The 24830-nt window shown below is 42.7% G+C and overlaps 1 protein-coding gene across 1 annotated transcript in view; it reads right to left on the bottom strand.

Annotated features, from left to right (window-relative positions):
- Window positions 1–224: 224 nt before the first annotated feature.
- adgrd2 (adhesion G protein-coupled receptor D2) overlaps window positions 225–24830 on the bottom strand; it is a 46836-nt gene continuing 22230 nt past the window's right edge. Inside the window, exons 8-24 of the mRNA XM_030104933.1 lie at window positions 22203–22314; window positions 20403–20537; window positions 19810–19918; window positions 18708–18813; window positions 18579–18634; window positions 18358–18484; window positions 18109–18212; window positions 17727–17829; window positions 14833–14986; window positions 12788–12921; window positions 11154–11269; window positions 6148–6268; window positions 3057–3098; window positions 2870–2923; window positions 2630–2777; window positions 400–458; window positions 225–284 (exon numbers count right to left, since the gene is read on the bottom strand). Of these exons, the coding sequence (XP_029960793.1) occupies window positions 225–284; window positions 400–458; window positions 2630–2777; window positions 2870–2923; window positions 3057–3098; window positions 6148–6268; window positions 11154–11269; window positions 12788–12921; window positions 14833–14986; window positions 17727–17829; window positions 18109–18212; window positions 18358–18484; window positions 18579–18634; window positions 18708–18813; window positions 19810–19918; window positions 20403–20537; window positions 22203–22314 (1740 nt within the window). The remainder of the gene's footprint in view (window positions 285–399; window positions 459–2629; window positions 2778–2869; window positions 2924–3056; window positions 3099–6147; window positions 6269–11153; window positions 11270–12787; window positions 12922–14832; window positions 14987–17726; window positions 17830–18108; window positions 18213–18357; window positions 18485–18578; window positions 18635–18707; window positions 18814–19809; window positions 19919–20402; window positions 20538–22202; window positions 22315–24830) is intronic.

Genomic DNA, 24830 nt, shown 5'->3' on the forward strand with positions numbered 1-24830 from the left:
TTTAATGCATTCAAGCCACTTTACTGCCTAACCTCCAGCTTTACTTTCTGCATTTCATAATTCATGAAGCTCTGTTCTCTTCCAGCATCATTTTCAGACTGTTTTCTCCTCATTTAAATGTCTGGCTACCATTCAAGCTTGGTGATTACAATTTCTAGAGCTTTCTGAAGTGGTTACAGATCTGTTAGTGCAAGGATTTGTTTTATCTATTTTCACACACATGGTTAATCCGAAGAAAAAATTACATGAATACCTGAAGGCTTGAATCCTGTGAGCTGCACCACCTATTTGAGCAGAAAAGTAACATAACATTAATATTCAACTTGCAGATTGATCGATTACACTGTGCTGCTGATTTCTTTGTGTGTGTGTGTGTGTGTGTGTGTGTGTGCAGCTTACTTGGGTTCCTGTTGTTGGTTTCAAAGAGAAACTGACAAAGCTCTCCTTTCTGAAACTCTCTGAAAGATAGAAAAAAAAAAAAAACCCAAAACAAATGAAGCTTTGAATGGAAGATTGGCATTGTTTTTTTGGTTTGTTTGTTTTTTGTTTTTAAATGCAAGGACAGTTGTACAAGTAAAGCAGGTCACTAAGAAAGCCTCGTCAAACACACAAACAAAAAATGCAAACAATTTGAATGAAGATGAGAGTTTACACTGTGGATTCACATGAACGTTGAGCTTTCTTCAGTCTCAAAACAATAAGGGATTTATTCATTGCCTTGTGTCAGCAGAGATACAAAGATGAAATCAAGTTATTATGATGGTAATAATGGTGAACGGAAAGTCACATTTACCCATTTAACGCTCACTGGCGGCGAGTTGCTCAGCTGCATTTAGTAACAATCTGGGGTTCAGAGTCAAGAAGTCTTCAACATTTAGACAGAATATGGATCAAATTCAAGCTAGAATTTACACACTTGATTAGATCCTAGTTCCAGAGGCTGACACAGTGAGGGCTGTTCAGGACTCTGGATCATTTTCTTATAAAGCAGCTGTAGGTTTAGACTGCTGGCAGACCTGGACCGAGCTTCTGCTCCCTCTCACTCCACATACAGCCAGAGGCCTGTCGCTGTGCCTCCCTGCTGTTTGGGCTGTGTCCATCCCTCTACTGCCCCCCTCAGGTCAAACTATCAATGGAACCTCTGACTCTGTGATGCTGGTTCTTCCCCCATCACTCGGTCTGCTGCATTACACTCAACAAAGCACATTTTTACTTCTTTAATTCAGTTTGTAGAAAAAAAAAAAAGTCTGGAGCGGCACACAAAGATCAGCGGCGCCGCGAGCTGCAGCCATAAACACATACTGAGTCAAGGCCTTTCTTATTTGCAACTCAACACATTTATTGTCAAACTCTTATATCTTTGAGCACACAGAATATAAATATGATACAAAAGAGAACAACATCTATATTTTTCAGGTGGGTATTTCTGATATTTTTGCACGGTGAATGAAAGCGTTAATCAATGGATGTTTGGAAAAGTTTCTGCTTCCAGCACAATCAGGCTTTGTGGTGAAGTTTCAGGCAGTCGTGTTTTACACTCCTCTGCTCTGATGTCCTGATTTTAAAAGGCCATTCGATAAAAAATAATGTAAACCATATAGGACAGTGACACAGAAAGCTCATCGGGTACACTCTGTGCTTGATGCAGATGTGTGACAGATAAAAACAACTGAGAGGTACTTTAGGGTCCGTGACAGGGTGAAAGAAGCCAGTCATGCTTTATTTAATCATTGATCAAGAATTTAGCTTTCACTGAGGCCCATATTACACACCTACATTTTGTTTTTTGTATCCGTTTCAGAAAAGTGTTGTTGGCTGTTTATGTGCGTGTGTTATAAACATTAACAATGGGACAACATGGTTATTCACACAGACATTTGACCGAGTTGGATTGCCATTAATAGTGAACCTCAACTCTAAAACAGCCAAGTCCCGGGAGGGCAAGAACTGGGAGTCAAGACTCCAAACACTGCTGCTACTGTCCATCAGCTCATGTCTTCAGAAAGTTGCATTTTCTTCCTTTTCCATAGAGATGGAGTCTTTTTCAGTGATTTTATGCACCTTGGCTATTTTCACCTCTTTAGTTATTTAGCTGTTCACGGCTGTGCTCTTTGTCATGCTTAGAGCAGTTTTAGCTACATGACATGTTTTTTAGATTTGCCCCCATTTTCTTCTTTATTCCCTTTAATGAGGGGCTGAGCCCCGGAGGGCGAGGAACTTAATATATTTCTAGTTGTTCTTGAGTTTTCTTTCACTGAAAAAAAAAAAAACATTGATCTATCCTGTCTGTAGGATGTGGAGGTGCAGCCACTGGAGCTTACGGAGGTCATGGGTTTTGCTCAGGGACACATCAGCAGTGAGACTCAAACCTCTGAACTCCCGATTCCAAGTCCGCTTCTCAAACCCCCAGGCCATCACTGCACAAACAATACCACCATAGACACTACATCCACTGGGAGCTAATTTTATTTCAGTGTCCTGCTGAAAGACACATGGTGGACACGGTGAAATGTGGAATTGAACCTGCAGATGAACCAGAGCTGCGCGACAACTGGATGCATTTCAGTGAAAGGTCCTGCTGTCCTACTGTTCTGCACGATAACATGGTCCCAGTCTGACTCTGACCCACCGTTCTTGATGACCAGTGACGTGGAGGTGGAGCTGGTGGGTCCCGAGGTCTCGCTGGTCTCCGGGCTGGAGGGCGTGGGCGGAGCGCGGCCCCACGAGGTGACCGGGGCCCTCTGGGAGGGCAGGAAGCTGGTGGGCTGGGAGCAGTTCTGCGAAGAACATCAGCGCTCCATCAGCTTCGGCACAGTGAACGGAGATTTATTCTCCGTTCTGACGGCTGCGGCGTTTGCTGCTCACTCACCGTGAAAGATAAGGCCTTTCTCTTTTCTCTGATCCTCTTTATGGCATTCCTCACCTAAATGAGAAGCAGTCTTTACTCCCACGGGTTTGTCCCGGAGGGCTGCCAGCCTCGCATACTGGACAAAGCTGCATTCTGACGCCGCAGCAGAGGTGACAGCGGCCGAACAATGGACTGAATGCCTTCTTACCTCACTGTTGTAAACAGCGTAGACCAGGAAGATATACAGACCCTGCGGAGGGGAGAGAGGTACATTAAGAAACATGTGCCAGAAGAAAAAGAAATCCATTCATACTTTTATGGATCTTCATCGAGTCCATTTAGTGCTCCACTCTTGTCCCCTCAAACTATTTCTCCTCATCAACTGAAAGAGAAGCGTGTGCTGCAAAATACCTCCTCAGACTCTTAAACATGTGAATGGCTTTCTCTTCCTGCCGACTGGAGCCTCGCTTCAGTCTCAGCTAACCTGAATCCCAGCCCGAGCCGTCTCTTTTCTCACACGAAATACCAAACAACTTCTGTAAGCTTGTCAAGAAAAGCTGCAGAAATGTGTTTGTGTCACTGCAGTCGCAGCACCACAGCTCGGAAACACTGAATTCTCCGCTGGAATGACAGTAATTCGCCTACTTTTAATTGTAGTAATTCACTGCACCGTTGACCCCGTGTTGAACATGTAAAGATCTTGAATCTTGAGTAACTGTTCACTGTCATCTTACCAGGTGACTGTAGCATTAGCATTAGCATTCTATGATGTTTAAGTGTCCGGTGAAGATCTGCACCATCACTATTTTCCTTCAAGAAGCACTAACATTCAGATTATAGAGCATCTTCCTCCCACTGACAGGCGCTTTGCTGGAGGGATTCATGAAAAACTTTTAATTTACCATTAGATTGCATTTGTTTTATTTGCATTTAGTGACAATGTTGTCGAGTTATTAAAGAAAATCTGCCACATTTGATGTAAAATATCCTCTTTCTGAGACTTACGATGAAGTGGAACAGCTGAATCTCAGATTATAACCCTCACAGGAGAGATGTGAGAAATCAAGAGCGACTCAGAGGGATTCATCTCATTTCAGTCCTCGTGATTAAAGCAGCGATGTGAGTCAAAGTGCTCTGATTAGCTTCGGCATGATTATGTTTATAATCTCAGAGAATGTAATCGCAGTGCAGATTTGAGGACTGAAGGACGTTTTTTTAAGAAGCAGTAATCTCACCGCGACTCCATCTGTGCTTTTATTGTTATTCATTAAAAAAAAAAGTTGGATAAAACTACAAACTTCCTGAGATTCAAGCTACATGATAGCAGCTACTGAGCCAGTGTTGTGTCTCCTTCTGGTCAAACAAAACTTTTGTGACTGTCCTGTTTGCAGAAACGGCAGAAGACACAGACACAGGGGGATTAGGGATTAAAGATAGGAAGTGTAAAAATAATATGCATTTTTAGAAACATAAAAATTTATAATGGCATGTTTTAGTTGAAATAAAAAGAAAAGAATCATTGCAGACGGTTTCTGTCCACCTTTGTTACAGATTATGCAAATGCAACAATACTGATAAATAATTTATAAAACAGCCATTGTCTGTGTGTGTGGTTTGTGTGTGTTTGCATGTGCATACATGTATCTGCACTCAACAGCAAACCCAAAAAAGTGGCCCAAAGTGTCTCAAAATTGACATTTGCTCCGATTCACTGATTTTAAGCCTGCTGAACTGAATGCAGCAAAGAGAGGGCCATCAGTTTTTGTGCATTTTTCAGGTGATTTGAGTGAACAGAATTGTTCCGATTCAGGGTTTTTCATGTTTCATTCACTGTTTACATGAGAACAAAGTGGAATATTGCTTCCATAATTCATTTTCTTGTGTTTACGATGAAGCGGTTCGATGGTGAGTCCTCCAAAGAACTAAAACATGGAGGAAGTTACTGAATATATTGGAGTGTTAATTTTGCCAAAATCAAAAGAAATGCAACCTAGTATATGATCTGTGATAAAGTCAGAATTTGACAATATGTTATAATAAAGTCCACAAATGAAAGTCGCGGAGGGCCAGGTGAGGAAATGCCTCTCGTGACAATTGATCAGTATAGCATTCCTATATTATGATAAGACATTTCTCAGTATGTGTCAAATTTCAGTTTTAATGTATAAGATTTTACAAATCAGATCAAGTTAAAGTTAAAAGTGTTCTGCTTATAGATAATGTTGAATTTACTGCACAGTTCATTTATATATACACACAGTCTAAAAGTGATGGCTGCCAGGATGTGTACACATCCTACCTCTGGATGGTATTGGCCATGTTTCCCCCCATTGGCCCTCACTTTCTGCTCTTCACTATTTTTCAGTACGAAGAAGACGAGTTGGCTCATCCTCCTCCTCCTGCCTCCACGAGGAAGAATTCCTACTGTACCGTTATCTGCCCTCAGCTGGACACTGGCAGTAAATCTAAATTAACTAGCAGCTCTCGGGGGGTCACCCAGGGGCCAGCTCATTTTGATTAATTCAAAAAACCTGGGACGGGCGAGACAGGAGTGGGAAGCAGAGAAAAGAAGGAGACGCACAGAAATGAAAGGGAGCGTTAAAAGACAGAGGTGGCGTCCGACAGAGTGTGAGAGAGGAAGTGAGCGTTATCAGAGGAGGTAGATGTGGTCTGACCTGTCGTTCAAAGCACCGGCTGATGCCTCCCACAACCACACACACGCACGCACGCACGCACGCACGCACGCACGCACGCACGCACGCACACACACACACACACACACACACACACACACACAAAACTCAAGTATTAATTCATGCACATGTACTTTGTTCTTCCTGCAGCGTCAGGACCGACACTGAAAAACGTTTATGCGACGGCGTTTTCAAGTCAAAACCTTCGTGGCGTTTCGGGTGTCGGAGCCACTGAAAATGCAGCTTTATGAAAACGCTTCCCAAGATGGAACTTTGTGAACATACTCGCAATGTTGTAGACACATTTTTTTTTGTTGCAAACAACCAATGCTGAGTGGACCAAAACGATGAAAAAAAAATAAAGGAAAACACAGCTGAAAGGAGCTTCAGTGCTTACAGTGTAAACTGTAGTTGATTTTATTACATGAAACTGCTGTTCCTGTGGAAACGAACATCGTTTTCAAAACTTTTCTGAAACAAAAATGCAAAAATATGAGCGAATTTTACAATGTAAGTGTGATCATCTGCGATTTAAAGACATGACCGAACTCAGTTCAAGTTCTCTTTTCATCCCTACCAGAAGGTGTGAACACAGCATGAGTTTACCTGGAAGGAATTCAGAGCGATGAAGACGTAAGCGACCACCACGGAGAGGTGGACCAGCACCCCACAGAGCCAGGTCAGGCCCAGGACGGGCAGCAGGATGAGGACCGGACGGGTCACGGCCCTACAGACACACACACAACACACACACTGAGGGGATTTCACTCCTACAGGGCATTTCCATTGCGTGAGCAGCTCCCGAAGCGCCTTAACACTGTTTGGCCCCGTTTATACGACAACACTTAAAGTGAAAACACAGGGAAACAAAATTTTGAATTGAATTCAATTAGATATTGAAAATGATGTGCATCCAGGATAGAGCAGAAGAAGTGGTTACTCTACGTGTGCGCAGAGAGCATAACACTCTGTAGGAAAACACTGTTATTGCCCTTCTGCTCATGCACGTGTGGTAGAAAGAGCATTTCCAGAAAGTTGCATTTTCACCTGTTTACATGACGATGGAGGCTAAAGCATGTAAACAGACACTCACAATACAGCTGAAGTTTTGCATTGTCACTTGAAAATACAGTCAACGACCTGCTCAGTCCATCCACTAGGAGCGGTTTGGGTTTCAGCATCTTGCTCAAGGACACTTCAACATGTGGAATGGGGAGAGATGGGGAGTCGAGCCAGCAACCCACCCTAACAATAGAGCTGCAGCCACACCAATACACCAGGAAACATGCACACAGGAGGGACATGCAGGCTGCAGAAACGTGAACGCCGACAGGCAGAAAGTTAATTTGATGACATTTTCCTCCTCAGAGATCGGAGCACGGTTGCAGATTTGACACAGCCATGCTCCCGTTCTTTTTCGCAATCACTGCTTTCAATGATCCCGGTGCTTATGTGGCCAATAACCGCTTCACGGGGCAAAGGCAGAAAAGGTTCGCCTTTGTTCAAAGCACCATTGTTGTCACACTGCTGCACCTGGGTAGAGAGATTGAGTTTTCAGACCGCACTATGTCTGCAAGGACAAAGCCTGCGCTCTCTTCTCTTTTATTTTTGAAAGTCGTTCTTTTTTTCTTTCTCCCTCTAATCTCCTGAATTGACGCAACACTTCAGAGCTGGCACAGACACGTACTTTCAGCCTGTTTGTGAGGGAATGAAGAGACACAGGCGAACGGAGGAGGAGGAGGAGAGGAGGAGGAGGATGGAAACTGCTTTGTGGTATTTCCATCAATGTGCAAAAACGAAATGAGGATGGAAGCGAGCTGCTGCGCATGAAAACACGACACGTTACCAACACTCACAGGAGCACCCAGGATCCTCACGCCGTGTCCAGGACAGGCTGGACGAGGCGTTTTGTTGTTATTTTTCCATGGATCAGGTAATCTGGGTGACTTCACCTGGAGTGGTGTCTAGCCGCTGCCGCTCAGGCTTTATTTACACTGCTCTTCAGATATCTCGGTCTGAGATTTGCACCCAAATACAGAAGAGCTAAAAAGGAATCTTGCTTGAGGTTCTCACAGAAATGACGACAAAAAAAAAAAAAAAAAATTGAAAATTCAACATCAAGTCTATTTTCTCACGAAAGACAGAAACAGTTTTGTCAAAACTGCCGGTGTTTTTGGACTTATTCGCTTAGGAATTTGTTGGTTTTAAATTGGCTTCTATTCATTTATTCAACTCAAAATGCTTTTGACTCATGATGGAATATGTTAAAATTCAGCCCAAAATAACACATATTTCACCACTTCTAATTTTAACAAACTGAATGTTTCTTAGAGGATTTCTGGGATTTATTGACCCCTATTGTATAGTGTATTTCCTAAAGAAATATGTAATAGAATCATAATATGATTCAAACATGCGTCACAAAACTGTAGAACAAATACAGAAACATGTTTAAATCAACAACTACAACTATAGAGAAATAAGACTAAACAATGAAATGAATAGACACACACAGCAAAAGGATTCCAAACTTTGCGGATCACATTCAGAACAGGAAAAAAAAACAAACTAATAAGCTTCTAAAGTGAAACATTAAGGATTTTAGATATGGCGAAGGAACTGAGATGAAAGTCTAACTTTATAATAAATGCATTTATCATCACTATTTATGGACATAATGTAGCTCTTTGAGATTTTAAATATGTGGATGACAGTTTTGGAAAGGAGAGCCTCGGGGTCAGTTTTTTTTGGGGGGGGTATTAAGTGAAATTTATACGGTGAACATATGGATTCATCAATTTATCTGTCTTTTAACTTCTTTTTTTAACGTAAGTGTTTCACAGAAGTGGTTTTCTATTGAACAGTGAAGCAAGATTAAAGCCTTGCTGTGTTGGGATTGTTTTTTTTTACCAGGTGGTTTGTTACGAGAAGCTGCTCGGTATGAGGAGCAGGCAGGAGGAATCCAGCATGTTGCTCTCTGAATGTAGGTGTCATAAAGGAGAAGAAGGCAGAGAGTGAAAGTCTAGGACTTGCAGTTGTGGATACCAGAACCAGAGCCAGAGTTCACCTCTTTGGTTCAGACCCGAGCTAACTAAGCGGACTATCTCTGGAAGGAATTCTGGTCTGCTGTGAAAGCACCCTAAAGCCCTAAAGAAAAAAAACAAAGTCATCAAGTGAAATTGCAAAGCTTTCATTATTTCTGGATGTCTGTTTTAAGGGTATTCCTCACTGTTCTTGACTAGACTGGAGTCTCCGCTGGAACAGAGACGTCTCTGCAACAGCTCCTGGAGACTAACCACGTCTCTGGGAGGAAACTCAAACAGGTTCAGTTTGTTTAAAGACCTTTGTCCAGTCTCCAGTAGGCCTCGTAAACATCTCTAGATGTCTCCTTGAGTTCTCCATCTCTGTGATGTCTCCGAGACCTAATGGAGACCAAGGAGCCTGAGGAGACGTTGTGGAAACGTTGCAGCGACGATGCTGCTTGACCCACGCCTCGATGAGCGAGCTGGCCGTCATTTGGTCTCCCGAGCTGCCATGACTGATCAGTCGTGGAAGCTGAGGCGACGTCTCCACCAGTGAGATAGGCCCATGACATGACAGCAGGGCTCCGAGACACTGCAAATCTAACATTTTGGAAACAGCTTCCAAGGTGGAACTTTCTCTGTTGGTTGTAGTAAATATTTTCTTCTGCTCATGCTCAGTAGATGGACAGTCCGAACAATGTTTCCCTCCTGAGTGTGATGACTCCCGGTCCAGATTCTCCTGGACTTGGCAGCTCTAGAGTTGGTCTACTGTCCGTATGAACATCTGTGCTCACCACTGTTGATGTTCAAAGTGTTTCTTCAGCATTTCTGACATTTCATGTAGCTTTTCAAAATGTTGTCATGTGAACATTAAACTTTTCTGCTTTGTCACTTGAACTGCCGTGCACATGGGGTGTTTGAAAGTAAGGTCCACTTTTGGTATCGGTCAGATCTCCCTTTTTTTACATTTTCATAGAGTTATTTTTCCATTTTATAGACATCCTGAATTTTCTTGAACCAGTCCTCTAATCAAAGCATATCTCCAAAGAAATAAATATTATTTTCACCCTCCATTTGTTCCTTTCACATCAACACTCGTTTCTTTTTTTAAACCAAAAAATATGAGCACATTCAGAAAATCCCTGCGGCTCTGGTTCACAGAGATTCTAACAAATGGCTGCCGTAGCAAGAAATGAAGGAGAAAAAAAAAAATGCAATATTGTGTTAATAACTGAGTTTGAGTCTGAGTTTGCAGAGATTCCATCAAAAAGCAACAAAAAAAGGTCATAAATTTGAGAAAAAGGTTAAAAATTGAGAAAAAGGTTAAAGATTATATTGTGAAATCTTCAACTTCTTGACATTATAATCCATGTTGACTTCATTCACATGATTCTGCTTTTTCTTTTGCAGAAATCAGAACGCCTCCTGGCTGGACGGTGTGGACGGAGTCAGGTTGAGGTGTGAAGCCAACGGAGGACAGAAAATGCCGAGACTCTGACTCTCCTCCACACGGACATCCTTATCCTTCATCTTCACGATAAATAATGAAAGTATTGCGATGATAAATGAAAGGAGAGATGTGAGTTCAGAGAAAGCAGAGCGACAGAAAGGGTTGCGAGGCGAGCCGGAGCAGCAAGGCCCTTTAACAAAGCAGAAGGATTTACGTGTGTTACAAAAAGGCCTTCAGACGGTCCTCGGTAATTAGGCTCCCTCGGTGAATGGCGGGAAGTTGTGACATTTTTCACTTTGCTGTTGCTCTTGTTGTGTTTTTTTGTCACTGATAATGTTGACAGCTACGACATGCTAAAGTATGCTAATGCTGCACTTTTTGAAATTTTATCCACAAGGGGGACCCGGCTCCTCCACGTCTTTTGGCTGGTGGCTAGTTAAACTCTCCGTGGCGTACGTCTTAGAGGTCAGACAACAGCTGATAATCACACCAGCAGAACATTGCTCCAACAGTTAGCCTAGCTAAGAGCTGCAGACGCCCTTTAGCATGTGACCTCTGAACTCCAGACCGAGACTCAGGACCAAGAACCTGAAACTGTGGTCTTAAAACCAAGACCGCCGACCGCTCCAAAGTATTACAACACTAGTTTTGTCCCCCTGCTGTGCAGATTAATGCAGAGTAGCACTTGACTATAATTCAGATTAAATACTGTTGTTTTACTGAAGCAGAAACTTGTAATTTTGACACCAACTTTAAAGTGATTAGATGATGATAAAATAGCTGTGTCATTATTATTATTATTATTATTATTATCACACACACACACATACACACACACACACACACACACACACACACACACACACACACACAGCTGTGCTGGGACCAGGTGTTAAAATGATAAGCTCTCACAACTCCCACAGTAAACTCCCCAATCTCTCACACTGTCTCCATTGACTGAGGCTCTCTCAAATAAAGAGGAAATAGTAAGGCTGCATGTCTGTGTGTGTGTGTGTGTGTGTGTGTGTGTGTGTGTGTGTGTGGGCGCCCGATAGAAAAAGATTCATGAAAGAGAGCGCACAAAAAGCAGGAGGAGAGAGGGAGCGGGCGAGGGAGCTAGAGTGGCCATTGTATCTCACCAGGTGAGGTCAAAGGTCTGCATCTTTGATGCCGAGCTTGGACTGAGCATCTTAGCACGCCGGCGAGCGCTGGAAACGGTCACCATGACAACCCGACACAGCACCACCGCATTGACCTGCAGGCAGAGGACAACAGCATCAACATGGCCTCCGGCAGAACGCAGACGCGGCGCCGCACATCCACTTGGCCTCAGAGAAGAGGAGGGAAGAATCGCTCCCTCCCTCTGCCGCGGCTGGAAACCACAGCAGAGCTCGCACGGCTCGCAGCTCGCCATCAAACCCTTCTACTGCCAATTATTCAGCTTTCACATGCTTTTGACAAATGCCTAATTCACACAACACAGCGTCGCATCACAAGGCCGAAAACTACACCATTTTAATCAAATATTTTGAACTTTCTGTCAGATGCAGATATTTTTGGCTCAACATTGATCTGATACACACATCATTAATACTGTCAGTTTGTCTGCCGCTTCAGATTTAAAAGAAAAGTTATTTTCCTGGTCTAAAAGATTAAAAAAAAAAAAAAAAAAAAAAAAAAAAAAAAGGTCAGATTAGCCAAAACTGCTTTTCTCTTTGTAAGCGAATCGTTTAGCAGCTAAGTGTTAGCTACATCTGGAAGCCTTGAAAAAGCTTTTTAAATCTGATTTTCTTTGGTGAGATTTAAAGTCAAAGTTGCACATGTTGAAAAAAATGACAATAAAGTCCAATTTCTATGAGCTGTAAACAGTTTCTCACTCTTTCACGCACTATTTCAGTGTTTCAGGATAGTTTAAACGCTAATTGTACATGAACCAGGTCATGTATTGGTCTATTCATCGATTAAACAGCTGTTGGGATTTTTGCAATAAATATTGGTGAACTGTGTATTTTAAAACTTCACAAGGAAAGAACAGTCAACCTTTCAACGGTTTCATGACGTGTTATTTGGTGATTCTGTAAATATCCATTTAAATCAGTAGATGCCTTCTCTGTTTATTTTGGGGGACTATTAGTATCTACAGAGATTATTTGACTGAATATTTTCGCTGGAAGCGTTCCTGACCCTGGAGCGACGCAGCAGCGGAGCCACTTAAAGTAGAGCTCAGGTTCAGGAAGATTGTTAGTGAACAACAAACGTGTGAAGGAATGTGTGACCCTGCAGTAAAAACTTCAAATAAATCTTCATTTCAAATAAAACATCCGAGATTAGATTGTTGGGAAAAAAAAAAAAAAAAAGTGTGAGACTTTAGTGAGACTTTAACTGTTGTTTGTTTCAAATTGAATCTGATTGAACAACATCACATCAGTTTGTGTCAACATTTTCTAGAAAAGTTCCTGGAAAGTCTCCACCGCTGAGCCTGGTTCTGCAGGTTTGATTCCCTCAGCTTCACACAGGAAAACAGGAAAACAGTCTCTTTATCACAAGGTGGCTTGACTTTAACTTATGTTCATGTCGTGCAGGTTTGATGTGGTTTCTGTCTGCCTGCCCTTCCCTCCCCTCGCCTTCACCGAACTCAGCTCTGACGACAGTCACAGTAGAATAAGCATTGTTTCTCCATCAGTTGCAGGAATAGAAGAACAAGGCCGCGCTCGCTCGCTCACACACACACACACACACACACACACACACACACACACACAAGTTTACATACCGCCAAGACAAACACGACTGGTCCCACAAAGGCCCAGATGGTGTCGGTCTTCACGTTGAGCCAGCAGTGATCATCCGCCTTGTACTTGTCCACTGATATGGCCAATGTTACAGCGACTATCAGAACAGGTAGTCCTGAAAAACAACGTGGAACAAACAGAAAAGAAAAAGAAAAAGAAAGAAAAAAGGAGAAGCAGAAGAAGCAGCGTTCAAAGACGTGTTTATGCAACATTGGGGCTGTTTTGTCCTCCGTGCCTGTTTAGTCTGAGCGGGGAAAGAATCTGAGAGGAACACCTGAGGAACAGTGTTTGTACGGCCGTATGCACCCTCGACATAACACACACACACACACAGACACACACACAGACACACACAGGCTGGCAGCTCGGTGTGGGGAACACAGCAGCTGCAGGATGTTTGATGTAAAATAAAAATGGGTGAAGGCTGCAGCGGCTCCACGTAACAGAACATCTCATGTTGTTTGAAAGACACTGATAGGAGGGGATGTATGTGCTGACAGCTGGCGGAGGGTGAAATGTGAAGAAAACATCGTGCGGTGATGGAAAAACAATTCAAATGAAGCTTCAAGAAAGCTGGGTTTGATTTGTCAAGTACAGAAGAGCTGGTCAAAACTTTCTGAACCTTCTTATTAAATATTGTAATATTGTTGTTTAACCTGCAGATTTGAGGAATTTCCTCAGTGGTGAGAGGCTGAACAATCACTGGACTAATCTGAACTCATCAGATCTGCAGGTTTGAGGGGATTTTTCAGTTGACCATCAGTGAATCCTGTCGTGGCACTGCTTCAGCAACATTTCCACCTCTCCTCAAAGCAGCATTCAGGTGACACTTAAGCAGGTTTCACCTGCTCATCAGAGGATTATTCCAGTGAATCCGGTAAAAAATACACCTCGAGTTTCCATCCGAGCGTTGCTGACTAAGTCGCACTGACGGAGGAAAACATGGCAGAGCAGACGAGCCAGAAGTCACATTGCTATTTAAAGCGGAGAAGGGGCTTTCTCAGTGTTAAATCATGGGCAGACTGATGGTTTCCAAGGCCGCGGAGCAACGCACTCCTCAGCTCTTTGTGGAAACTGGATCGCTGGTATCTGAGACGCACTCTGGAGGACCAAAGGTGAACAGCAAATCAGTTTATCGATATACCTTTGCTTACCGAGAAAGAAAGAAAAGAGAAAGCTCTCAGAACCAGTCTGATTAGTGTTGATCACTGGGTCCATACAACTTCAAAAAAGGTGAAACAAGGACACTCGTACATAATGGACGCTTCTATACCGAGCCTTTCCTTTACATTTTAACACCGAATATAGATTACTAACAGTAACAAAGTCCACATTTACACTGCAAGTCTTCATATCTTGATTGGATTTTCTGCCTTAATATAATTTTTTCCACATGTGTTTTATAAAGAGATCATATCTGATTCTCTCGATTGCTCTAACCTCATACAAGCGGCTCACATGCTCACCTGTAGTGTTTGTTAAACTTCAGGCTACTTCTGAACCAAGTGTCAGTGAAGCCAATAAATGGATGATAACAGACAATTGATGTTAATACTGATTCTCCAAGGAGTGTCTGGAGATTCAGACAGAGGAGGAGGAGGAAAAGGGCCAGTTTGGGTCTAATGCATATGGTGCAATTATTCCCTTCTCTCCCCAGACACTGGGAAGGCACAGGACCTCTTCAACTGACCACTGGTTCCTCCTCATCTCTCATCTTCCTCTGTCAGATAGGCAGATTTCATGGCATCAGAGACGCAGTGTTGAGAAATGTGCATTTGCAGTGTTTCAGGAAAACTGAGTCTTCCTCCGTTTCCGTGGAGATGGAAAAAGTTGCATCTTCCCGTAAAACTCCATTTTCCAATTTCAATCCAATCCGGTTTGAAGGTAATCTAGAAAATCATCTTTCTAACTCACTTCATAGGCATCAAGTGGAATTCAAGTCAGCCGTCCATTACTGGACAAACAAACCCACGTCTGTCCCATCAGGTCCTGCCTCTGATCCCAGTGGAGGAGGAGCGGCGGTTACCCCAGCCGATGGCGTAGTAGAGCTTCATCCTGCGGTCCTCGCTGATGTTGACTGAAACCACTTTGCTCCACAGCAGCAGGCCCTCCACCAGCATCCAGGAGAAGGAGGCCATGAAGAAGAGGTGGAGCAGGGCGGTGACCAGGAAGCACGCCACCTGCAGGAGAGGGCCAGGCTCAAATCTGCACCAGCTGGTAAAATATGTGTTTTAATACTTGAATTAGAGGGACAAGATCCGCTGCTGCTCGGAACTTCAGAACGGAAGTTTTCTGAAACGGAAACAAGAATCCTAGGAACCGCGCTGCTCCTGTGTTTGTCAGTGGTTTGGTGTTTAGCTGTCTTTGGATTTGACCTCGGAGACATTTTGGGTGGTTAGAATGTGTCTGAGTGCAGTAAAGTGAGCAGCTTTTCTCTTTTGTGCCCATTTTTTTTTCCCGTTCCTTCAGCAGTTTGGACACTTTTATGTCCTTTGGTTTGATTCATTCTCCAGACAGATTTAGTTATTGGTTCTTTAAAAGTGAAAGCTCATTTTGTTTATTGGTTTTCACCTTGAGGCATTTAGTTTTCATCACAATAGTTTTCACTTGGAGATAAATCACTGTATTTTATAGAGAAATGTGGTTTGCTTGCGGTTTGGAGATACGCAAAAGAAATTTCCTTTATATCTGATGCTGTGCACATTTCCTCCAAGACGGGCGGGCAACATGATTGTAGGGTAAAGTCTTCATGTCGTCTTTAAAGATGAGTGTTTCAGCAATAAAAACCCATTGAGAGTCTCTCAGCTTCCATGAATATGTCGATGACAACAAGTGTTCATTCCACCATCCTGGAAATTCACGTGGATGGACGACCAGCCTGCACTGTTATTACAGATGACTCCAAACTCCACAAAGAACAAAGAGAATCTGGACTGGGACCGAGACCAGGACCAGGAGAATCTGGACTGGGAGTCCTGACACTCTGGAGGAAATCATTGTTCTTGGTGTCCATCTACTGAGCATGTGCAGAACTGTTACCTACAGCTGTATCCGCAGCGGCAACGTTTCAGAAAAGTTGCGCTTCCCTCTGTTTACCTGGAAATGGGACTAAAGCGTTCTCAAAAAGTTTTCCTGTTTCCACAGAGACAGAGCCTGGCTTTTTTCAAAAAGTTGCGTTTCCCGCCATTTACACAAGACAGAGCATTTTTGAAAAATTATGTTTTGGCCCATTTAGATGAACATGGAGCCTGAGCATTTTTAGAAAGTCGCATTTTCTCCTGTTTCCACAGAGATGGAGTTGCATTCTGGAAAGTTCCCATCTTGGAAGCCATTTATGAACATTTTTCAGTCTCTCCAAATAACTGATCTGGTTTTGTAAGGTAAAACTAAATCTTGGCATTAGATCGGTTTTCTTCATAAATTTGAGGGGATTAATAAAAACCTCCCCCAGTTGAGAGCGGTTCTCAGCCGGAACATGTTGAGTTGGGCTCATGCTCTGTAAGATTACCTCCATCCTAATAGAGCTCAGAAAGAGCTAAAGTCCTGGGAGTTTGAATCACTTCAAGGTCCTTTTTCAAGAATACTGGTGTCAGAACTGAAAGCCTTCTTTTGTCCAGCTCACAATGTGGATATTTCATCTCTGTTCGTCTCACAAAGACCATCCAGCACTCCTTCATTTGACAAAAGGAAAACAATCGCAGATTTACGTTTCTCAAGGTGGAAATCATGAGCTGTTGAGAAAGATTGCATCTTTTAACTGTCACTCGGATTTACTCGTGCACGTCTCTGCTTCTAATGTGGTTGATTAATCAACCAAAGAGATTTATTGTCTTTAAACTCCTGTAACATTGTGTAGAATGAGTGTCCTTGGGTTCAACAGCCTGTGAACTAAATTGCATATTTATACATTTTCCATTTGTTTATCTGATCTCTTGTTTCGTTTATGTCAAATGTACACTTCAGTTTTTACAATTATTACCATGTTTGCAGTGATAGTAATTTGTTATATCTTATTAAAGTGTGCATAAACAGTCGATTAACACTGATGATCTGTGGATTATGAAACCAAAATTCTTTTTAATCATCTCTCATTAGAAACAAACTGATAAGAAATACGGGATGGTGAATTTATTTTCTAGCTTCAATCAATCTCCAGAGTGGAGAAAATATCACAGGCTGCTGCATTCCACCTGGATATTTTGGGATGTGTCAGTAGGGCAGTGGAACATGTCGGCTATAAAGTAATAAGATATTAGATTACAGAACATGCAATGTGTGTCAGATCAGAGCGATGTGAGGTTAACGTCACTCATGACAGTAGAGTTCAGAGATATGTCCAATATTTCCCAAGTTTCTACAACGGGACGCTTCTCTTCAAGAAGCGTTTCTACAAATCATTGATTGGATTTATTATGAAAACGTCGCCCACTGTGGCCGATTTTCACAGGCATGTCTGAAGATATCTGTTTCCACCTCACTGCAGACTAAATCCAGACGTTATTATGTCTACTCTTCATCGTGATCGCCCACTGATACACACTTCAAACATAAACACTGTTCAAGAGGTACGGAGATTAACATCTGTGACTTTGAGCTCATTTCTGATGTTTTATGGATTTTAGGAAGAGATCAGTTGAAATCAGCCTGAATGGACCATATGCTGATTATATCGTTCATTCAGAACCTAAAAGAGCCTCATAAACAAGAGACATTCCATATCTCTAAGCTGTATTTCACACGTTAATGTTCTAAGCACTGATAAAAGCAGTATTGAATTTTAGTGATTTTACAATAAAAACAAAGCAAAATCCAATAGTTTAGAGCTTTGTTTTTTCTCTTCCTGCTTTATTTTTTGCTCTTCTGGTGTTTTCTTGTGCTGCAGCATCCACTCTGCCAAAGCTGTGGTCTGTGGAGCCTCACCTCGTTTCCCGATGCCCAGTCACTGCACATCAACAGCAGCTCGGCGACGCCCAGAGCGACTATCAGGTTCTTATGGACGGTGGTACGGTCTGATTTAGGTACGCTGCGCACACACACACACACACACACACACACACACACACACACACACACACACACAGCACAAAAACATGAGAGTAAAGCTGGCGCAGTATGTCTGAGGATTGAAGAGAAACTATTTCACTGCGGTGCCGTTCTCACATCCACAGAGCACAATGTTCTGTTTTTCTTCTTCTTTTTTTCCCCTCTCTCTCACTTATTGATGCGATTCTGCCAGGGTTTTATGGAATGCTTTTCACCCTTGATGCTTTACAGAGTGCACTCGGTGACGTTTGTGACTCACCCCACGGCGATGAAGAGGATGAAGGTGAAGAGGAGGCCACACAGAGACACTCCACAGCCAATAAACGTCAGCACCTGCAGAGCTTTTTCGTTCTCCGGGCTCCTCTGGCACACACACACACACACACACACACACACACACACACACACACACACACACGCAGTGCGCGCAGTATAAATAGCTGCACATACAGACGGTGAAAGCCTACACAAAGCCCTCTGCAGCCGCCGGAGCAGAGCTGTGTTTTACCTGAGCTTCATACACCTGCAGCAGCAAAGCGAAGTTGGTGGTGTGGTTGCAGTGACACACGGTGTGTGCGTACTGCTTGGACACCACCTCGCAGCCTTTGGTGCTCCACCAGCCGCCCGCCTCGGGACTGGTTACACACAAACAACACAAATGTTCGTATATGTACAGTATGTTCAATCAGACATGGATTTCCAGTCTTCAGTCTCCAAATCTCCACTCACCTGAGATCAAAATCCCAGAAGGCGCAGATTGGATCGTACACAGTACCGAGTGGACTCTGCTGAGTATAAACGTTTGTTATAGATGTTAAAGTGATGGAAAGTGTACGAATGACGTGAGTTTGTCTCCACCTGGATTCTGTGCTGCAGCTGGAAGTGGACCGCCATGCTGACCGGCTGGTCGTCTCCCAGCACCGTGGTGGAGATCACAGACGAACCCAGGACCGTGCCCAGGTATCTGCTTCCGTCCACAAATTCAGGAAGAAAATCAAAATCAGTGAACGCATGAATGAAATGAAGCAGCATGCAGGCATAAAGCGGGCACTCAAGCTAAGAAACAGCAGCTCTGCAGCTCTCAAACTGTTCTCATTCATGATGGAAGCCATGCAGAATGACAGCACATGTATATTTATACGACTCAGCAGCATCTCCGTCACATCACCAGAAGAAACTTGACGTTTCTTATAACAAACTGAACGACACAAAATCTTCATCATCACTAAAAAATAACTATGATTTTAAAAAACTGCTACCAAAAGGGACATAAATACTAGTTCTAAACCAACCGTATCTGCTTGAAATTTAACGAAGAGACATTGAGAACAAAGTAAACTATAATGTAAAAGTGTTACTGGTTCAACTGAAGACTAAGAAAAGGCTCTGGCACAAATCAAAAATGCTTTTTATTACAAATGGATACATGGGTATATATAAAAAAGTACATTTTACTAGATATTGAACATTTCAGTTTCTTAACTTCTATTTTAAAGTGATGTTACTCTATTTGTATTGCCTTTATTGTCTTTTTCTTATCTTTATTCTATTTTGGATGATATGTTTTGTCTAAATTCAGTTTTTTTTATTCTGGTAGATCTACACCATTTCCATTCCACTGTGAGTCTTGTTTGTATGGCAGAATTAACAGTAACGCTCACCTTAAGTTTGACATTGACTTAAAGGTGAAACTTTTCTGGACCGAAAACACAGAAGCGACGTGTTTTCACCTGAAACGTCGTCTAAACGCAGCCTCAGTTTTTGAAATGAAAACAGGTTCCATATACTTTTGGTAGAAATGTGGTTTCAGATCATAATAATAATAATAATAATAATAATAATAATAATAATAATAATAATAATAATAATAATAATAATAATAATAATAAACAAAGTCATGAAGAGATTTTCATCCAACAAAAACACGTCAGAAGGTTGTAATTGATCATTTCAGTTTGACCTCTGGCCTCCGTCGGTGACGGTGGGCACCATGCTGATGTTCTCGGTGGGGTTGAAGAGGGGCCGCAGGGAGCCGTACCACGTGTTGACCAGCGTCAGGCTGTGGAAACCTGCATGAGGATGAACATTTCCTCAGCAATGGAACAGTCAGTTGAAGAAGAAGAAGAAGAAGAAGAAGAAGAAGAGGAAGAGGAAGAAGAAGAAGAAGAAGAAGAAGAAGAAGAAGAAGAAGAAGAAGAAGAAGAAGAAGAAGAAGAAGAAGAAGAAGAAGAAGAAGAGGAAGAGGAAGAGGAAGAAGAAGAAGAAGAAGAAGAAGAAGAAGAAGAAGAAGAAGAAGAAAATAGAAAATTGTGCTTCATGAAGGATCCCTCACTGTTCAGGCTGAACAAGTGTTGCAGAACCCAGCGGTGCGCCGCCGTCTGCACTTTACTGTACGACCTTGGGAGTGTAAGTAGGTGAATGCATGCTACACATTCACAAGTCTGTCGTGGTTGCATTGTCCACTGCATTCATTTGCAAGACTGGAATATGAATAAGTGGTTGCTGTAAGAGCAAGTGGAGGAAGATGATTGGTTTCTGTAGCAAGTCTCCCACCGTTGTTATGGAGATCCTGAATCCGCTGCTGAGGAACGGAGATGCAGTCCTGGCTGGCGCCGTCCTCCGTCTCGGGCCCGCAGAAGCTGGTTCCTCCGGACGCTTCCTGCAGCTTCTGCTGCTGCACTTCCACCTCTGAAAACAGACAGCAGAGGAGATCATCTCTGCTCAGAGGAGAGGAAAACGACTCGTTTCTGACCTGTTGTCTTCATAGAAAGGTACCTGACCCATGAATCCCGCAGCCTTTAGCGCTCTCTGCTCTTTATTTGTTCTGTTAACTATTGTAACCTTTTCACACTCAGGATTCCTGTTTATTTCAATCTTCCATAATTGGTTTTCCTGAGGAGAGTTTAAATAACAGTATCACAGTATTCTTTGTGCTCTTCATGGACTTTAATTTCTCCCACATTCAAACTGTCTATTTTGGATTTATCCCACCTAAAGTCAAGTATTCTTTGATTTCTTTTGTTTAGCATACATTTAGAATAAAGCAAAATTCAGTGTCTAATGTAGAGTACTCTAGTTTTTTTTTTTTTATGATCAAAATAATAATTGAATGAAAACTCTGTCATCTAATCAGCTGTTTGTGCCAATACTGACACTGACTAATATCAGCTGGAATTAATGGTAATGTCTGCAGGAAACTACCACACGTTAACATGTATTAGTTTTTAGATATTTCTATTGGATGATCATTCACGCTACATTCTAAAAACAATGAAACAATAAAAATAATTCTAAAGTTAAATTTTTTTTCTCTGAACAGCATTTCTTTCTTGATGTATCATTTAAAAAAGGAAGTATTTTCGCTTCCTGTCAAACTGTCAACTGTCTGATGACTCAGCGTGTCTTCAAGGGGCGTGTCCTAATTCTACAAATCAATAAAAAACTCTGGGTTGATCTTCTAAGCCCTGTCCCTATCATGGTGTTGCAGCTTTGTCGAGGTGTCGAATTGCGTGGCAGGTTGCTAAAAATGTCAGTCAAGTCGGACATGCCCATCTAAACATTAAACATTTTTAGTAGAAATACATAAATTCTTCGCCATGGTGTAGTGGTTCGCGCTCATGCCGCATAGGAAGAAGGTCCATGGTTTTGTTTGTGGAGTTTGCATGTTCTCCATCTCTAACTGGGGCTGAAAGGATGAGACACCTATCTGGAAAACTGGAATTGAGTGAGATTTTTGAAACTTGGTGAAGCTGGTACAGGTTGGCACTTTGTTCTGAAAGACGAGAGACTGTATGTAAACGGAGGTGGAGACTTTTTAATCAAACCCCGTCCGAATCCACGGCAACAATTAATGGTGGAGATTCAGCAATGCCCGGTGTACCTTGAACGATGGTCGCTCTATTGAAGCCTCCTCTCAATAGCTATAGAGAGCTTTCAAGTAAAATAACTTTGCCCTTTGGTTTTTGGTTGCGCAGCTTGATCTCAGTAGCAGTGACGGATAGTTAATGTTTGCTGCTGGTTTCTGTCTTTTCATACAGGATCATTTTTAAAAAATCTGAGTGGGTTTGATGTTAAAACAATGTGTGAACATTATGATGAGAGCATAATGAAAACCAGTAGTTGTATAGCCGGAAATCTGCCGTCAGTCAGTGAAATGACTACTTTTCGCTCTTCTATTGCATCGTGTCTGCCACCAAAGCTGAATGGATCTTCTCTTTTCTGAAGGTCGGCTGTTGCGTAATTGTATTTATTTATTTATTTATTTTCCTGTGGTTATTCAGCGGATGGACCCGGATCCCGGTTCAAACCATCCCCGTCCCAGTCCGAATTTCTTCACTGCGATGGACGACTCACTGATGTTGGGGCTGTGGATGGTCAGATGGCTGGTCTCCGCCATCAGCCGGGGGCTCAGGCTGGTCACCATCCGGTCGATGCTCTTCACCACGTCCATGGGGCCGTTGACCACCTAAAACACACACACACACACACACACACACACACACACACAGGAGGAGGGCATCGTCAACGCCAAGAAGTGCCCTCCAAAATGACCATTCATGGCCCCCACAGTGAGAAAAGCTGCTTTCGGCGGCAGCTGTTTGCCAGAGTCTACACAGTTTAGCTGAAGAGGACTCGCACGGCTCGGTGGATCGGCCGATAATGCAGGGTACAATCATGGATTTCGCCATTGTTCGGTTGTGAAACCCAGCATTCTGATTTCAATATGCCCGTCTAAGAGCAGAGCCTTGGAGACAGAGCCGGGAGAGGAGTGAGCGAGGTTTTGCTGATGAGCACAGCCACAGTATTTTCAGAGTGCTTCTCATCCATTGAGTCTGGGTTGAGGTGGCCTTGGAGCGCTGAGAGGCCTGGGGGGTGGGGGGGTTGTGGAGAGGGGAGGGAGGGAACCGAAGCACTGACAGACACGCAGCACTTGTCATGAGGCAGCCTCCACACCGAGCCGTACAATCCACACATCAGCCGTAAGGAACAGAAAACTTATTGATGATGGGAGTTTAGGGGAAACACGCAGCGGTGAGGGGTGGGGGTGGGATGAAGGGGGGGTGGGGGTGGGGGTGGGGGGGTTGTTGGGTTCTCTCTCTCAAACTGGACGGATACTGGATGATGCAGCCATGTCTTGATTTTGTCCCTTGTGCTCATCATTCCTCCGCTCATGAGGAGCTCTGGTTCGCCTGGATGTATAGATGCATACTGTCCTCTAGTGGCTTCAGTAGGAAGTGACTGCGAGCCACCGACCCGTGCCGCCGATCAGGAGAGGGTTCTGGATCAAGTCTCACTGGATGGGAGCAGTGGGGTCAAGGATGGTGTGGTGGTGTAGTGGTAAGCTCTCTTCGCTCACAGACAGACTGTGATTCCAGACTTCACTGCTTGCAGATGAGCCTATGAATGAAACCCTACGAATGAGCTGGGATCGACTCCAAAACCCCACATTCACAGTAGAGGGTAACGACAGGGGCTGGGACCACACGCTTCTGTCCAGATTCCATTTCTTGGGTTGCCGATTCGATTTGGATTTCATTTGGCGATTCTTCGATTGTGATTATTTTTGTGTCCATTTTAGCTGGCTATAACACCAGACCATGTGAAAAGCCTCTTGACGATGTCTACAGACTATATCGGGAGGAACATTTCCCAAAAAACTGCACATCACATCCGAGTCTCATTTTTTTTTACTTTGAAATTTCTTTTCAAAAGCTTTGACTGGGTATAAAATAGACGAAAATAATAGCATAAAAAATGTAGTTTTCTTAAAACCCAGCCACTGCATCCTCGTGTCGTCTTAAAATACGGTACACACTAGTTTATTTTAATATATCATGAACAAAAATGGCTGAAGTACATTATTGGTAAACTGAAAATGCGACTTAAAGTGCTTTTCAACCCGGCTTCTAAACATAAAACTAGAATGAAGTATTTAAAGTTTTTGGGGTGGAAAAAAATCGATTTTTCAACAAAAATTTAAATTTAAAAATGTCTACATAACAAATCCCGACACTTAAGTCACTCAATTTTTTTTTCCCACCCGTAGTAATTACATTTGTTTTCAAGTGTTTCTACCATTTCTGTGTGAACAGACATCATTTTCAAAATGTTGCTCTGAAAACGTGAAACTTTTCTGAAATTAAAACACAAAAAGTAAATTTTCTCGTGAAACTTTTATGTGTAAACAGGTTCACATAATCAACAGTTCAAACAATCAACCGTTTTTTTTTTTTGTCAACTTTCAAACCTTGCCCTATAGGCCCTACAGAACCCTGTGATGGCCACTTCTTGCCCACGGGCCTTATGTTTGATGCTCATTTATACTCAATATCAACTGTATTTAGGTAGTCGATCAACATTTGAGTGGAGTCAGTATTTTAGGTCTAGCATATTGAAAGGAGACAATATTTAATTGCAACATTCACTTTTTTCAGGTGTGGGCGACTGAATAAAGTCTGTTTTTATCTAGAATTCTCACTGTGTCTCATACCTCCCAGTTAAACTTTTTAAGGAGCCCTGGCGCCCTGCTTTGAAGCATCCGCATTCATCAGAGCGCAACATTTTCAACCCCATGCTACATTTTAAGGCTTTACCATGAGTTAAGAAGGCAGCCTACCAGTTTTACATATCAAGGTCAGTTAACTCTCTCACAGAAAGAGCCTTTCACGTCTGTAAAATCAGCTGAATAATGCTGTGATTCTCAGTGATTTGTGTTTACCCAGCAGGGAGGGTTTCTCATGAAAAGACAACACCGATGCTCGCATTGTGGATGCAGATGTAGTGTTTTCTGGGCACACTTGACTCTAAAAGTCAAGATCTCACAGCCAAACCTGCCTCAGTCCTCACCTTTAATATTCATCCGTCACATGAATGCTTCACAACTTCAAACAAGTGACGGTCTAAATTACTGATTTTTTTTTTTTCAAAGCAATTTAATACAAACTATCCTCAAGAAAAGCTTCTTTCATAAAGTTTATCATG

The sequence above is a fragment of the Salarias fasciatus genome, chromosome 12 (genome assembly GCF_902148845.1).
Source record: "Salarias fasciatus chromosome 12, fSalaFa1.1, whole genome shotgun sequence".
NCBI classification, from domain to species: domain Eukaryota; kingdom Metazoa; phylum Chordata; class Actinopteri; order Blenniiformes; family Blenniidae; genus Salarias; species Salarias fasciatus.